Source organism: Filicampus tigris, chromosome 21 (genome assembly GCF_054856515.1).
Source record: "Filicampus tigris isolate MCC_2025a chromosome 21, RoL_Ftig_1.0, whole genome shotgun sequence".
In the NCBI taxonomy this organism is placed as follows: domain Eukaryota; kingdom Metazoa; phylum Chordata; class Actinopteri; order Syngnathiformes; family Syngnathidae; genus Filicampus; species Filicampus tigris.
In genome coordinates this window covers 7,610,855-7,628,292 of record NC_141237.1, presented here as the reverse complement: position 1 = coordinate 7,628,292, position 17,438 = coordinate 7,610,855, and the positions used below count along the sequence as shown (strand labels likewise).

Below are 17,438 nucleotides of genomic sequence, written 5' to 3'. Positions count from 1 at the left end.
CGAACATATTAGATCTGAACTGTTTGAATTTTCAATTTACCAGGAAGTCAAACACACACACAGGGCACCAGATGCCGCAGTTAATGTCACACCTTAACGTGCCACCATGAGATTGTGTTAAGAAACCTGGGTGGAATTTTCCACCACCCACCCAGCCTTCTCCCACCTCAGAGCCATGACTTCCCAGAGCAGGCAAATGCCTGTAGGGGATGGTCGAGGCAGGATATTAATGGAGCCCTCCAACAGTTAGAAGGCCTGAGAGATTGCGGTTTCATTGTCACCTTGCCATGGAGGACGAGGAAAAACTTGCAAAGCTTATTAGCCGAATGGAGCTGTTTTTAATCCAACTTAATTGATCTTTGCCTCATTAGATCACCTTGCATCTAAGGTCTGAGCCTGATCATGTTTTTCACTACATCACACACTTCCACACATACACCGTGTGCCATCTTCAAGCTAATTGAGTGGCGGATTATCTTTTACTGATGAATTGGACCTGGTAGTACTTGAAAGGTCGTCTAAGTGGAGTGCCGGAGTGCTTTGGGCAGACGGATAAAGCCTCAGGGAGTCTGGTACGTGTTGGAAAAAAATGTTTTGGAAAGACCTATTGAGGAAGAGGCTGGGTGAGTTAAAAGCTAATATATATATCGTAGTTAAATATTTGTGGCCAAATTATTCATAAAAAAACAAGAGAAAAGATTTAACGTGCAAAAAGAATTTTCTTTTTTCACGTTAAATCTTTTCTTGTAAGTCTTGATAAGTCTTGCCTTATCATCATAAAGGGTTTTCATAGAAACAACTCTATGCGGCCATTTCAGTTTCTTGATTTTAATTTATTCCACCTAACATGATTTTTTTGGTTCTGTTTATAGGAAAACCCCTACATGTGTAATAATGAATGTGACGCCAGCACTGAGGAACTCGCCCACCCTCCAGAACTCATGTTTGACGTCGAGGGACGCAACCCCACAACGTTCTGGCAGTCGTCATCCTGGAAAAGGTATCCAAAGGCCCTCCTGGTCAACATCACGCTATCTTGGAACAAGACCATCGAGCTGACAGATGATATTGTCCTCACGTTTGAGTCAGGCCGACCAGAACAAATGGTACTGGAAAAGTCGCTGGACTATGGACGTACCTGGCAGCCGTATCAATTCTATGCCACTGACTGCCTGGATGCTTTCACTATGGAGCCCAAGACAGTGCAGGATCTGACCCAGCATACTCTGCTGGACATCATCTGCACTGAGGACTACTCTCGAGGTTATGTGTGGAAGTACGATAAAACGGTTCGCTTTGAGATCAAGGACCGCTTTGCGCTGTTCGCTGGGCCTCGACTCCACAACATGGCTTCGCTTTATGGCCAACTGGACACCACCAAGAACCTGAGAGACTTTTTCACCATCACTGACCTGAGAATCCGACTGCTCCGACCTGCCACTGGAGCTACAATGGTGGATGAGAACAACCTGTCCAGATACTTCTACGCCATCTCTGATATTAAAGTCCAGGGCAGGTAAGAGCTCAATGCTTCTGCACTTATATGTCAGTGAATAATTGGAAAGACAACCCTCAGGAATAGTGATAGTTACTTATTGGCTGTCCAGCAATGCAAATCTGGTAAACCTCTGTGCAAATGCACTATAATTACCCAACAGGGTAAAACATGGGTTTACCATTAGTGGCACTTAACCAAATAGACAAATCAATCATCAGCATGCAGTTTGCTGACATGCTCAATTTCAGTTTTCAGTCTGAGCATTTAACTGTGGTAAACATCAGAGGTACAATTTCAGCTGCCAGGTCACCGCCGGTAGTAATTAGCGTTTGATTTCTGGCTTCCGCAGTGGTCAGTGAGGTCACGTAACATGTAAAACAAGATGCCATTGTACAATTAGCAGTAACAAAAGGTTCCCCGCATCTTGAACACAACTGTGTCACTGCGGCACAAACCTAAGTGGATGTGTTTTACACTTTGTGGTTTTTCAATTTGACAGATGTGAATGTGGTTGCAGCGGTGTAGCAATGAAGATTTAATCATGCTTGCTTGGCTCTTCACACTTGAGAGGTTTGCAGTACAAAACGTGCAGCATGGCGAAACATTACAACAATCCAAGTGGATGCTTACAGTACTAAGTGTCAGGGTCATACAAGCTGAATGCGGCTCACAACTTTTGTTGTGTCTCAAGATGGCAGAACTTAGATTGGGGACATTGAAAACAAATGGAAACGCAGCTACAGCAGTATTAATGTGCTTGCATTTAAGGAAACCAATCATACATGCATATGTGTCAGTAACAGGTCATTTAAATGACTAGTAGTATTTTATTAGTCATTTCCAGTCAATATCAGAAAACATACAACCACAGATGGGGCATTTGAAACACCTCTGTTGCACAGAAAAGTGGTTCCATCATAAAAAAGGATACAGATCCACCATTTTGCATGACCAAGCAGCTGAATAGGACAGGTTAGAAAAAAAGGTTCTACTTTATCTAAAAATCAGTAACTGCTTGGTAGTAGAAAACGATAGCTCACCAGTCCTGAAAGAGAAGCATTTTATTTCTAAGAATAGGTCGGAATCTACAATATATGACATCCCTGGCTACGTTTACATAGACACATTTGTTCGGATTAAAAACCTGATCGGAATAAAAATGCTTCATGCACACACCCCATTCATAATATTCTGATCTGATCAAGCCCATTCCGATAAAGGTTTTATTCCAAACAGGGGGGGTTGTTTATGTCGATTGATAATCCGATCAGCGCGCATGAGAACACTTATTCCAAAATTTCAGAGCAAACCGTGTTTAGCGTGCCTGTCTGTGACATCAGCATACGTGTTTCTGCTATTCCTGGAAGCTAGTAGAAGAAGAGCGAACGGAAGAAATGGTGTGCGCAAGGTAAACTAGTACATTTGCAGCTGCATGAGGAACTGTTACAGATACATTTTTCAGCACTCCATAACATGGGTGTTCATGGTTGCAAATGCTTTTCTCATTAATGCAAAGATAACAGAAGGGATTCCAGTAACGCGAGTTACTCCATTCCATGGCCATTAAAATTGGTCTGTCATATATTCATCTGATTTAACTAATCAGACCAAACCGAAGCATCGCTATGGGGCTGTAGCTTTGTGCAATGGCTGCACACCATCATCGGGCCACGACCACTCACCGGCTCACTGCTGTGAGACTGATGTTTTGCTGAGAAACATACGCAACTGTTTACCAAAGGTAACACACAGTTCAGCCATAATGAGATACACTTTATACTGGGAGGCTTCACTCTCCTTTTTACCCTCCCATGGCAAATCACCGCTCAGCTCTTTTCTTCATGCGTCGTATACGAGACATAAGCTCCTTAACCCCTTGGAATACAGTTCTGTGAGACTCGGCGGGAGCGATTTTGCTGGGGCAGTGAGGTTGAATCTGGCACATTTGCCATCCGCCTGGATCAAGAATGAGAAGCGGTGCGGAGGGAGAAATTCCGTAGGAGAGCTCCTAGATTTTCTGGCCTTTCCACAGGAGTGTGAAAAACAAAGACAGGATGGTAAGCTCTTTCCTCAAGTAGGTCACCCTAGAAAAGAGAGCGCGTGAAGGAACAAAGTCCAACTTTGCAGAAGCATGCCCCTCTACAGGAAAGTAGAAGTGAAAGGCAGGGGTGTCATGCATGATGAGCCTTCTAGTGGGCTTTATTACTGGAAGGGACCGTACTAGAGGCACTTGGATTAAACGAAATCAATGCGAAGAATTTCAAATCCACCCAAGCATGTAACCGTGTGATGGATGTGAACAATGCAAGCCTAGCAGGACTTAAATGAATTTGACACCCTTGTAATTTTTATTGTATCAGCTATGCTAAACGGGGGTATGGAGAAAAAAAGCGTGAAAGGTTCTGAAGATTTTCTAATTATCTACTGTATGACTTTAACATAATTGCAAAGCCTCTCTTTCCCTACATCTTTACAGTAACGGCAGCCTGCAATTTCACTAAATGCCCCCCCACCATCTCCCTGTGATCAATACAGTGTAATTAAAGCAGAAGAGCCTACCAAAGGATACCTTCCTCCCTCCCTGTCTCCCCCGTCCCCATGTTTCGCTCTATTTCTTCTGTGGAGAGGACACGTCTCTGAGGGGACTGTGGTTCCCTGTCTTGAATTATACACGAAGTTACAGACCCTTTCCATTTCTTTGCCTCCACTCCAGGGATAAACAACAATCACGGAACCATGAAGGAACCAAATTCTGATAACTGTAGATTGGATGTTTGAGCACATTTAAATCAAAGCACTAGTGCATCTTTTGATTACCAGTCTGCCTGGTAAAGGACTTTTACATGGCAAAAGTTACTTTCTCTTTCAGGTTTGTGCAATACCTCCAAAACTTTTCTCCCAAAGAATCATGAAAGGCTTACGCAAAAAGCCAGTTTCCTGCTGGTAAGAGGACGTTTAGTTTCTCTGCATTTCCTCCCGTCCCTTTGGAGGTTGAAATTCAATTTCCAAAGCTTACATGTATATATGCCTTGTGGGGGAGGGTCACTAGCTGTCATGGAAGGCTTTCACACAATATATAACACCCAAGATTATCCACCACCTGTTTGCGGGAAGCCATGTCAGCTGTGTGAACAAGTGCAGACACAACAATGTCCTGTTTTTGATAAGTTCTTTCTGAAACGCTCATTTTTAGGAAACTTTGTGTGAAAGGGTTTTTTCATTGTACCTACATTCTACAGGTCCACCAACCTTTCAGCTCCAAGGAAAGCAAGACTTGTTTTATTTGCTCAAGTGAATGATGGCAGTGATAAACAATTGGGCCCAATAATCATTGTATTTATTCTTTCCTCACTCAATTGGTGCATTTTCATCGCAGTTAAGTGCACGTGAGTACTACTGGATGTACATATCAGCAGTTTAGTGAATGATGGCACTCCCTTAAGGGAGAGCCATAGAAGAAGTCAATCTGCCTTTTTCCCTCCTCGCTCTCTCCCTCCACCGTGCTTGGCTTGCTCTTAGGCCTGCCTGTAGTCGACAGATAATCCATTTGTGCTAATTTCATGTTTCTTCCCGTCCAGTTCCCCGTTGAATAAGTCATTCCACTTGTCTTGCCTCCTTAGTCCATCTTTTTCCCGCACACTCAATCTCCCACTGCCCGTCTGCCACCATAAGCATCCATTGACGTTGTGCTACGCTCTGCATTTTAGACTATTGGCAATCAGCAGTCTGTAGTAGTCCTCATGTGGGACAATGTCATGTTTGTTGGAAAGTCCAACTCACCGGCCCTGCTAATGTGGACCATCTGCTTACATCCAGACCGGATGCTATTCGGAGACGTGCAGCTGCAGTCCGATGGCCCGTATCTCGTCTTACGGTTCAGCTATACTATGAGTATACTCTGAATATAAAGTAATGGAATCACAAAAAAGTGTTGATTAGATAAATGAGCTCTGTTGCTACAAGGGGACTTTAAATTTGTTGTTCAAGGGCATCTGTCAAGTCCTTTCTTCTGTCCTCCATGTTTAGTAGGAGAACAAGTACGAGTGCCACGGTGGACCTTTGTGTCACGGACTGTCTCCACATTTTTCAAAGCACGGATTCCTTCTTCCCTTTAAAGCCTCTTCTATCTGCCTCTTCCCTGCTTACCATTTTCACATTCCAATGGCAGGATGAATAAGGAAGGATTTTTACTGCTGAGTCTCTATTTGCTGAGTTGCTCATTTCCACACACAATACAGCTTAAAGCTATTGTATTGTATTTTAATATTCAAAACCCAAACAATAGATGGTTTACGTCCAGCTGTTTCCTGTCTGATTGAAGGTTGCCACAAAAGCAATATTAAGAGGAGTCCAGCAATGTCTGTAATTTGTACATAAAAAAAACCTCCCTGTAATCTGCATTCTTGCCTGCATGGTTATTTTTTCATAATAGTAAACTACGTACTGTGACAAGCAAGTTTGGTTTACATAAAAGAACGATAGGGTCTAATTTTGCACGTCTGCGTCTCTAAATTGTGACTTAAGTGTTATTTCCCCATGACTATTCTTAAAATGATACTGACACCAACTGTTTGAAACTAATGATGCTGGAATTCACTGCAGTTATATGGAAAAAAAAAAACATACACTCACCCAGCCGTTTCATTAGGTCTATCCACAGTTGGAATCTGTTTAGTCATCTCGACAGCCACACTTTAGCTTTAAATGTTCTATCCCCCATTCAATCATTTATGTTACAGGCATCAAAAGATATTTCTAAGCAAAAACGAATGAAAAATGCATTCCCTCGATCAAAACAGGGCCCCACTTATCTCAATCGCAAAACCACATCCTGCAAACTGTGTGTAAATAGCAGACTTGCTACACCTTGAGATCAAATCAAGTTCATTGAAAGATTTATGTACAAATAAATTCAGGTGATAAGGGTCGATGTCGCTGACATTGAACTTGTAAAAGCTACGCTAGCCATGCAGTCCCTCACTATTCATCACAGACCGGCGGTGTCGAGCTGCTTTAGAGATATGCCAAGCAAAGCTACAAGTGACGAAGATTTTATCAGCAGTCTACATGACAGAACGCACGACACCTCAACAAATCCCTTTCCTCCTCTCAGGCGGGAGGGAGGCAAGATATTTTTTTCTTCTTCTTTACACTTTAATCTCATTCTGTGGCTGAATGTATTAAATATTGTGATATTTTTCCCCTCATTCCAGTTATTGACAAACAAAAACTAGAATAAATGCAAACTTGTAACATAATGTGAATATTCAATTACCGCACCTAAGTAGAATTTTTATGTAACTACTTCACTTGGCTGTTTATAATTCTTAACCATCTTCGGAATTTGTTAATTCAATAAAAAAAAAAAAAATCTGAATACATTCTTGTTCGATATAAAGATGTAATCTCGAGTATTCCTGCCTGTTTGTAACCGTCATTTGGACAATGTACGGTAGTTCTCGTACTGTGTCGCCTCAAGGCAACATCATCCAGCAGTGCCTTTGTATAAGGTGCAATGCAGGCAGTAGATGAATACACCCGCTAATAGATGGAAGCGTTGGATTTCATACATCAGTTGCTGGAAAAAAATAGATTGAAAAGGATGACGTGCTTATATGCATCAAAACTGCCTCATACTTATAAAACTTTCTGAATAATAATGATATCAAGTCAAATCTGCCATTTTGGAGAGCCCTTTTGTCAATTGCCAGAAACGTCAGGCCTTTCCTCTTTCTCACTGTCGACAGACCACATTCAACATTCATGTGCTGACCCATTTCATTAATGGAGAGGTCTTTTTTCGGCGTGTCTTGTCCCCGTCTTTGTGGGCTGCAGCCATCCTCGTAATGGTCCCCGCTGTCAGGGTTTCATGACTAATCCCCTCATTGACCTCTCCTTCACTTGCTGCGTTCCACCACTCCCCCCAGCCACGGCCCAACACCACAGCCCCACTGATGATTCAATAACAAGTGGAAGTACATCGCAACACTCCCTTTGTAAATTAGTTCAAGAAAAACATGAATAAAATGAGCAGAAATACAAGATCCAATTCAGTAATACCCAAACATAATTGTAAATATGCATATTTTTGTTTATTTATATGACTTCTGAGCACCCGGGAACGGTTGCCATTCTATCTCATTTTACATAGTGTACATATGATAGAGGACACTATATCAACAAAGAGAGTGTGAGACAGTCATTCACTGTTAGATATTTTCAGACCCTCTTTTACGCTAATGTTTGAAAAAAATTGAAAAAAGTAGTTCTTGGGACTGTAAAAAAACAAGAAAATCCATCAATGGCAGCGAATGAGTTAATAAGAACACACCATAAGTGTGTGTTTCTTTTTCTCGTCTTAAGTTGAGGCAGAGACATTTACAACCAAAGATTGTCGGCTGCGTCATCATGCTGTTTCTGTTTGCATAATTCATACAAAAGCGTGCACACTCACACATGCATATGACAACAGAGTTGATGTGCTAACATCCAGATTTTCCCAAGCGAGATATTTGATTCTGATCCGGAGACGACGCATACTGATGAATAAAAACTGCTCGATAATGGGAGCATCGAGTCATGAAAAGCGATCCAGAGTTATCTTCTCTCACAAAGCCAGTGAATGCAGACGCTCATTATGTACGGTCATCCGACGGTGCATTAGCCTTCAAGCAAAGGGGGCGCAAACAAAAGAGCCGCAACCGAGAAGAGAGGAAAAGGAATAACAGTCAGACAAAGAAAAAGTGTTGTATTGGTTTTTCCAGACCTTTGCGGCTGTAGCGAGCCGATGTAAGCTATTGAAGTAAAATGACTCCCAATGGGCATATGGGTCGGGTAAGGGTCACTGTGGAAATCAATATGTTTGTTTTAATATGCTGAAGACAAGTTACGAGGTTAAACCGCATAACTGTGGTCATTTGTCATCGGATCATTTTTTTTTCCTTTTTTTTACATATTTTGATGGCGTTAACTTAGATAATGTAGAAACACCAACTTTGATTGGTTGTAGGTGGGAAGGTTTCACGGGTTCTTAATTTATGTAACATATGTGGGGTCAATTCCCACTCAATGGCCAGTTAACAATTGTCAGATAGGCTTCCTCCCACATTCCAAAACACTTGCTTGTTAAGTTACATGCAGACTCCAAATATTCCCATTAGATGGTCTTTACAGTCTTTAACTGTGGTATAATATCTCAATGTGGATGCTCCGTTCGTTATTTAACAGGTATTCAAAGAAATTGTTTTAGGGTTTGTTTGTTTTTTAACATTTCTCACCCTTGTCTGCTATGAAATGAAAAATAAATTAATGGAGGATGTAGTCAGTTATTGTAGTCACTAGAAGATTAAAACAAGAGTAAAGACCACTAAACGTGAATTGCTGTGCCGACGGAGCTGATAAGTGCACTTAACATGCTTCATTTCATTTGTTGTTGAGGGCTTTGCTTCTCTGTTTCAAAGCAGTCGAACTGTTTAGCTAGACGTTGTCCCTCAATTTATTCCTTAATTCCTCATCAGATAAATCTGCAAGTTTATACGGTTCTGTCTTTTTTGACTTCTTCCAGGGAACATTAACAAGCAGATGTCAGCAGCAATAATAAATGTGGCTTTCAAGCATAATGAGGAAATGCTTCCTACGGTAACTTTAGCTGGTATACCTGTTAATAGTTGAGTTTAATATACCCGAGGACACACATCATATACAGTACATCATACACCTCTTCCTCTGAGTTTTTCATCTGTTCATTGTCATTAAAAAGAAAAAAACATCCTGTCCTCTTGTTTTTTTTTCCCTTTTCATCAGCAGAACCGTTAACGGCTGCTCTATCAAGGCAGATACAAGCTCCCACGGTACCTCGCACTGGGATTAAGAGAGGAGAGAGATGTTAAGGGAGCAAAGAGTTCACCCCTCTGCTATCTGGGAAACTGCCAACATTTTCTGCAATTACACCTGCTCTTCGGGCCCTGCGGCGGGCTCTGGTTATGGCCCCTGGTGGCTGTTGCCATGGGAAAAGTCTGGTCCAGACGTCAGTATTAAGTAACAGCAAAACGGTGGAGGTTTACCAGAGGATAATGGCTGTTCACTTAAGCATAGAGAAGCTATGTGTTTTTGATTAAATTACGGACTTCTAGTTGTTGTGCACTCATAAAAAGTTGGGGATATTTCATAGTGTCTTTGTCATGCTGTGTATACATTTTGATATGATGACACCAAGACGATACCTAACACTTGATTAACAGTATGAATTATATACAGTCACACACAGAGTTAAATAGTCAATTCTATTTTATTTATATAACTTATATGATTATATACTTTACAGCTAACAAAAACAACTAATTCACCATCTCGAGAAAATTACAATATTGATGATTTTTGACTTTCTTACTCCCCAACAGTGGATTCTCTTGTCGCTTGATGCGCAGCCAATAGTCTTCCAACACAGAGCTGTATCAGTGAGGTCAACATATTGATTATATTGAGGTTCTTTGGCATGCCACAGTTAGTAACCACCCCCTGATTGACTCCTGCTTAGCTAGCATGTCCAGCTCTATACATTTGTAGAGGCTGCAGGTTTGGTTGATGAACACCGCAGCTTGTTTGATGCAGGTAAGCGGTATGTTTACCTCATATGTAGGGAAATGAACTGTAGTTGTTGGACCATAGATATCTAATTGTAGCTTGGCTAGATAAAGTGTTCAAATGAGGCCATTAGAAAAAAAGGCCCTTTTTAAAAAAAAAAAACATATTGAATGTATAATGTGAGCAATCACAAAGTAAATATAAGCACAGGTATAAATAAGTATAAGTATAATCGTTTTATATAATATGAAGCGGCACTGCCTGGTTTCATATTTATTTGCACTACAATACAAGTCATTGCTTTGCAATAAGTCTCTCCAGTGCAAGATGTTTATTCTCTTAATGAAGACTACCCCACTGGTGCTGCCTAAAAGCCTGTGTAAACAGTCTGTAATATTTCATGTTTACTACCTGTATATAATATCACGGCACCTGTCAGTTGTTTATCCATGTGTTTGGTAGTAAACAGAACTGGAGACCCAAGATGAAGAACTATGGGGAATCCTGCATGTCCCCCCTTCTCCCTTTTTTCCAATTGAATATTTGAGAAAGGTTGGGTGAAAAAGGATATCATTACGGCAGGTTTGAGGACTTGGGTCCACCCCAGGGGGAAATGGCGCTTCCCACAATACACTGCAAGCTGGTAGTAAGCGGCGGAGAAGGCAATTACCAGGTAACATGCGGAGCAGGACACAGAAAGCAGCTGCAAGCTATGCGTCACAGGGGGAAGTGTTGTGTATCGAAGAAGCTCTGTGTTTGTGTTCGGGGAGATCTGCGGAGACAAAAATAGCGTTCTGTATATTTCCTTTGGTGCGACGCAATTATCTCTTATACTGTTGACAAATCATGTGTGCACACACCTCAAGGTCATTCCATCAGATATCATCTTGTACCCCAGCCCACCTTTGTGCACTGTTACCTATTCACTCAAAAAAAAACACATCATTGTACTTTTAGGGGTAAGATGTTTTGTCACTGAAAGTGGTGCCCTCAACGGTACCACTTTTGTACTCTTGACAGTCAGCATTTTTGACCCTGGAAGAGGTACTCTAGAATTCGGTAATTACCCACATGGGACACAAAGTGTAGGCTGTAACATGTTGGTCAGAAATAGACTCCAACAATATCCTGATGTCACATTTCCGTGCGACAAAAATGACTGAAAATAGCATTTAAGTTTAAGTTAGCTTTCTATCGTTAGCCTAATAGCATAACACTAGTCAACAAATGTTTACAAATTTTTTTAAATCAGAGATGCAAGTGAACTTTTCTAGATGATTTTTTTGTGCAGAGTCCGAATCGGCCCTGTTTTTTGTTTTTTTTCTCTCTAGCACATCAGTTTTTCATAATAATAATAATAATGGTGATATAAAAACAATATTAGAATATGTTGTTTAGTAATATTTATGAATTAAGGGGTTCGGTTCAGTAACAGTTGATATTATATACATAATAGCATATTAATTAGCCTATTATGCATAATAGCTATAAATAGCGCATGGTAATAACCGTATTGTGCACGCTTTTATAGGGCAAACTTATAAACAAAAAAAAAGGAAATATATCAAAACCTGATGTCCTCGAAAAAAAGTCCACTTTTTTTTTAAATCAGCATCAACAATACATTTAGGCACACACATGAAGCCATCTGATTAAAATTTGCTGTTGATAAGTGAATTAGCCAAGTCATTTTTAAGACAACTGTTTCAAAGAACAAGAAAGGGGAAAAAAAACAACAAAAAACAACGCATTCAACAAACAAGAACAGTCCAGCTGCTTCAATTCAGCCTTTGTACATTAACATGACCTGCATGAATATACACAGACAAAGAAAAAACACAATTCATAGCAATCACATTCATATATTTTTATTGATATTATGATTTTGCTATTAGACTTACGTTATCTTGTGCGGCGAGTTCAAATTATATCAGTTTAGGATAATGAACAGATGAATTGATTCTGCCACGAAGGTTTTTATTAAGGGCGGGAGGCATCATCGATTCTACTCCATTACGACGCAGATATAAATGAATCTGCATCGATTAAAACATTCAGTAATTGATGATTAAGTACGGTACATAGGTGCTGTTTGTGCATGTGTTCTCACTCTTACAACAGTCTAGTGACAATGTCAAAGACCAGCGCATGTTGGCAACCACAGATGACGATTCGGCTTTTTGGCAAATGTGACATGTTAATTTATAGATTTCTTCTCTTCTGTTTAAGTAATAGACAATGGAAGAAAATTGTATCCGTACTTTATTTTAATCATAGAAATCTCAGTCATTTGAAATACTTTTATTTATTATGTTAATCTGTTTCCGTACATTCCGAGGCCAATTTCGATTGGCAGCACGGTGTACCTTTGACACGTCATGGGCCAAACTGGCAGTCTCTATCATTATGCCGCTGGTGCTATCATCTTTTTGCTCTGATTAAAATGTCTGTGATGTTGCAATAAGATGAGGGTTGAACCACAAAGGACTCCACACACACACACACACACACACACGCAAACACGTGAATAACATTAACTGGTCCTCATCCAGTACGCCCGAGACCACATTAAACAGAGCGAAATGTTATTTATAATAACATACAGCATGTTGCTCCAGACACTGTTTGTTATTGAGGGTATTTTACTGACCTGAAACGAGCTAATCCTACTCAAAAGACAGCCTGCTAATTCAGGGTAAGTCGGAGACATTGAATATCAAGAAGTGAGTGGTTTAAGACGTAGCTTTTCCTCCGACTGTCATGTGGATTGTGGCTTGAGGCTAAGCTTTTGTAAATAAGGGTGAGCTCGCTGTCACCGGAGGTTCTCGCGGTGACGTCTGCGACCGCTGCGGGGCTATCTGTGGCATCGGGCCCTTCAACGCCTTCATGAAGCTCTCCATCTGGCAGCCTAAGGAACAAGTAGAGGCGCCATTCAGCTCCAAATTTGAATGAAAGGGCACTTTCGGACGAGAGCTTGAATTTTATGGAGGATTTTCCTCCTAAAATAAACAAAAACAGGCACAGTATTAATCTACGGTGAGTCATGCTGGGTGGAAGTGATTCAAAGTTGTAGCCAGCATTGGCGTTGGATGGTGAGTCATAGTAAACTTAGCAACAATGGATTATCTTTGAAAAATGAACCACCCTTCTGCTAAACTTGGGCATATTTTACATTTTACCTTAATGTCAGCTTCTGATTGCCGATCACATTGTTGAGGACTACATTGCCATTTCAAGATCATCTAATCATTTTGCACAACCATTTGGAGGGAAACTCAAATGGAACATATTTGCAGATAGGAAACTTGACCCCTGCAAGATTGAACAATCAAACAACAGAAAAATCAAGAATGAAATGCTTCCTACTCTCCCTTCAAACAATTACAGAAACCTGCAAAATTCTTCAAATATGCTCCAACTGGAGCAGTTTATAGATTTCCTGTGAGTACATCACGAGGGGAACGATGGGGATCATTAATTAAAGAAAGTAATGATATCCCGCCAATGCTCTTCTAGGGACAGCCGAAAATGAATTTGTCGAGGCCATTGTTAAATGAATGTAGTGCGAGCCGTGTGTGAGTGAGGATTTAGTGCACCTTAAGGGAGTCCCTCCTTCCATACTGAAAATATGCTTCTGAGAGCTCATCTCATATTAATCCCTCACAGAGAGTGTAGCTGTGGCTCCACGCTGCCCGCTGGCTAACTTTGAGCTATTCATTACCTTTTCAGAATTACGAGCTCCTCGCTTTTATTCTCCCTCCATGTCTGTTCCACTGTTTCACCGGGCTTGTGTTCCTCAGCCTTTTGTCCTCCTCCCGCTCCAAATCCCCCAACTATCGACTGTGACCTTGCAACCGCCGTGCATCCTCCTGTGGGACAATTAAACCTTAGCGAGAACAGACGGGAAAGGGATATAAAGGAGCCAGGTTTGTCTTTTTTAGACTCACCTGCCTCCCTTGAATCCCTCTTGAAGTCTGAGAGTAGACTGTTTTATCTGCTTTATGTCGCCTTCAACCAAGGACACGCAGGCCTCCACCTGGATTGTCCGACTATATACAATCCCGAAGTGGAAATTTGACTCACGTTGACGTATTTGTCATTTTCATCACCACCCCTGTCCCCCCTTATGCCCCAAACCCCCCCCCCCCCCCCTCAACACCCTTTTTGACAGGTGCAAGTGCAACCTTCACGCCAACAGCTGCGTGTTTGACAAAGAGAAGCTTAGCTGCGAGTGTGAGCACAACACCACCGGGCCTGATTGCGGCCGCTGTAAGAGGAACTACCAAGGCAGAGCGTGGAGTGCCGGCTCCTACCTGCCCATCCCGAAAGGCACCGCAAATATATGTGAGTACGCACGCGCACACGGTTGATTAGTAGTAGTGACAGGTCACGTGACAGGTGTTCGACAGACAAAAGACTTCCAAAAAAAGACGTAATGAAAGTGAAGATTTCAGTACAGAGAGCTGGCAAGAGTTGATACCCAATTAGCAGCATCCCGCATCGTCATCTTTGACTTCTGACGATAATAATTTGAAAAGTGAGATGATGACTTGCCTGACTGCTTCAAGACAACGCGAGTCAATTAACATGGTTTCAAAGAGATAAAAGGCAACATTGTTAAGGCTTTTTTTTTTTTTTTTTTTTTTTTTTTATCTTGGAAAACAATGTGACTAAATTCCAGAATACAGTATGTGCGCAGACTTTTTGGGGTGCAGATGCCCAAGCCATTGAATGGCCACTTATTGCCAAAATTATTCACAAAATGAAGGAAAAAAATCAGAGGCTTGAGTATGTTGAGTATCATTTTTCTCATCATATGGCCAACAGACTAACTGCCACTTAATTCATTCGCCAATTGAGGGATGTCGTACAGGATCGCGCGTATGCGTTGCCCGTTGCCGTTCATATATCGGAATAAACTGTGAGCCGCATTGATATGCTTGAGCGTGCTGGTATCCATTCGAAGCGCAGCTTTTATCCGGCTCCTTCACCTTATTGCATCTGCTGTGATTTCTGCATTCATCACCGGTGCTGGAAGGCTCTTGGCCACCGACTAATGACTTATTCTCCCTCCCAAGGGATCCCTGTTATGAGACTTGGGAAGGGGTGAGTGAAATAGCACTTCCTAGAGACCAGATTGACAGCACATTATTAAAAAAAAAAAAAAAAAATAGCACACGCCCTTTGATTCACATAGGCACACAACATATTGATAACCACTGCACAGACCCACGTTGTGTATTCCCCTGAGTTGATTAAACACATCTTTATCCTCTGCGGTCAGTGTATATAAAAAGTCTACACACCCCTGTTCAAATGTCAGGTTTTTTTAATATTAAAAAAGATGAGACCAAAATAAATAATTCCAAAACTTTCAACCACCGGTATGTCCTCATACTGTTGTAGAGGGACGAGAGAGGAAGAACAGGATTTCATAGTAAAGAAAGACAAGAAAGGAGGAGTGTCATCAGCCATCAAACTGTCATCGTTCGCTTCTCCCGGGATAGTTGAGAGGCAGTCAAAACGTGACGCGCACACAAGCAATCACCCACCAACCTTCTCACATTCTTGTGGAATTCCCTCCTCTGTGGAGAGCGAAGGAGAAGTATCAGGTTGACAATCAACCATGGCAGTTCAATTCACTGTCGGGCTTGAAGATGCTGTTGGAGGCGGGTGCTAGTAGATGGCCTCTTAATGAATGGTAAATTTAGCTCCCATATTCTTGGAATAATGTAAAGTCAACATTTTATTTTTTTTTTTGCCTCATGGTCATGACAGTTGTGAGATGATCAAAAGTTGTTCATTGCATGTTTGTGACTTTTAATGTCAGCCCGTACGTTTTAACCCTCAAAGACGTAAGACAAAAAAACATTCATTTTGTTTCTTTTTTTCTTTTGAATTTCATTTTTCATGCTTTGGCGATCATAAAAATATTACCTATAGGGCTTTTGGCAAATGCCACAGGTCAACATGCAGTATAATGTATTCTGATTCGGTTAACACGTCAAACTTCTACACCATACATCTCATTAAAAAAAATAATAATAATAATAATGATAGCTCATTATTTTAACATTTAACAAAACAACTACATTCCGGTGTGCCTCCCATTGACATTATGACATTATGTTAATGATGTGGACTAATTTAAAAAGGTGAAAATCAAAATAACATCCAGTGTTATGCACTACACTCATTATGCTCTAAAGATGCCGCAGCTTTATTTTAAGTCCTTTAAGCTCGATGGAAAGGTGCTGATCATGAAAATGTGAGCGCGTACACATACTTTACAGTTTAATGCCTCACACTCATTAACACGACCTTATACACACACACATACTGAATATTTTGATTAATCTCTTCTGCACATTGTGAGTATGTTTCTGTACATATTTCAGATATAGGAGCAAATCCCATAGGATCTTCTAATGTCGCTGTAAAATAAATCTCATTGGCAGTGTGCACAAACAACTATTATGCAAATAGTCCTCCAATATCACTTCTCCACAATAATGCCTTGAATTACGTTCACGTTTGACTGGAGCATTTGAAGGGTCATTGGCTTCAAATAGCAGTTTTTTTGGGGGTTTTTTCGTCTTGAGATTACATTCCCCTTGTTCTTATCCCCTTCCCTTCCCCACCCGACACATATCATTCCATAATAGAAATCTTGAACGACGCAACTACAACCTTGGTTTCTGGGCACTCCGAAAATAAGATGAAACTTCAATTCAGAGTGACACAATTAGATCAAATGAGCGAGTCGGTCACCTCGGTGCGGCAATGTGTAATTTTGCTGTTGAGAAAGTCAATTGCGTTTCAGGCAGTGCGCTTATGCCAGTCTCTCTGCTGCTAGAATTTGAGCAAAGCCATCACTGGACTGTAACAAGAATTAAAAAAGGGATACCAACCAGGAAAAGTAATTAATTAGGTATTTTTCTTTCTTTATTTTTTTTTTCATCTCGGGTAAAATAAAAATCTACAGCAAGGCTCACATTTGTTTTAAAATAAATTATCCCTGTTCACATGGAACATGTCCTAACAAAATAAATAAATGAAGGAAAAAATGTTTTGTAAATACTGGATCCACAATTCAGACCAGCTTCAGCATTTATTTCCTCCTTCAGTCATCCTATCCAATTTATCCAATTGCTGTTACGTTTTATTCATGATTTGAGTGTTTGTTTGTTTTTTTTAATTACTGTTGTTACATACGCAATAACTCAAATTTACCACCTCCATAGTGAAGCTGCGTCTTGGAAAATGTGAATTTCACCCCAAAAATGCATTTTACAGGTATGAATAAGAATGAAAAATGTGCTGTTTTGAACACGTGGACATGAAGGATGGAATTGTT

The 17,438-nt window shown here is 40.8% G+C and overlaps 1 protein-coding gene across 10 annotated transcripts in view; it reads left to right on the top strand.

The window, feature by feature from the left end:
• Positions 1-17,438, top strand: part of ntng1a (netrin g1a) — a 66,996-nt gene that overhangs the window by 30,743 nt on the left and 18,815 nt on the right. For all 10 annotated transcript variants that reach the window (XM_086021159.1, XM_086021158.1, XM_086021165.1 and 7 more), the window contains 2 exons: positions 873-1,516; positions 14,253-14,425. In XM_086021159.1, the coding sequence (XP_085877285.1) occupies positions 873-1,516; positions 14,253-14,425 (817 nt within the window). The remainder of the gene's footprint in view (positions 1-872; positions 1,517-14,252; positions 14,426-17,438) is intronic.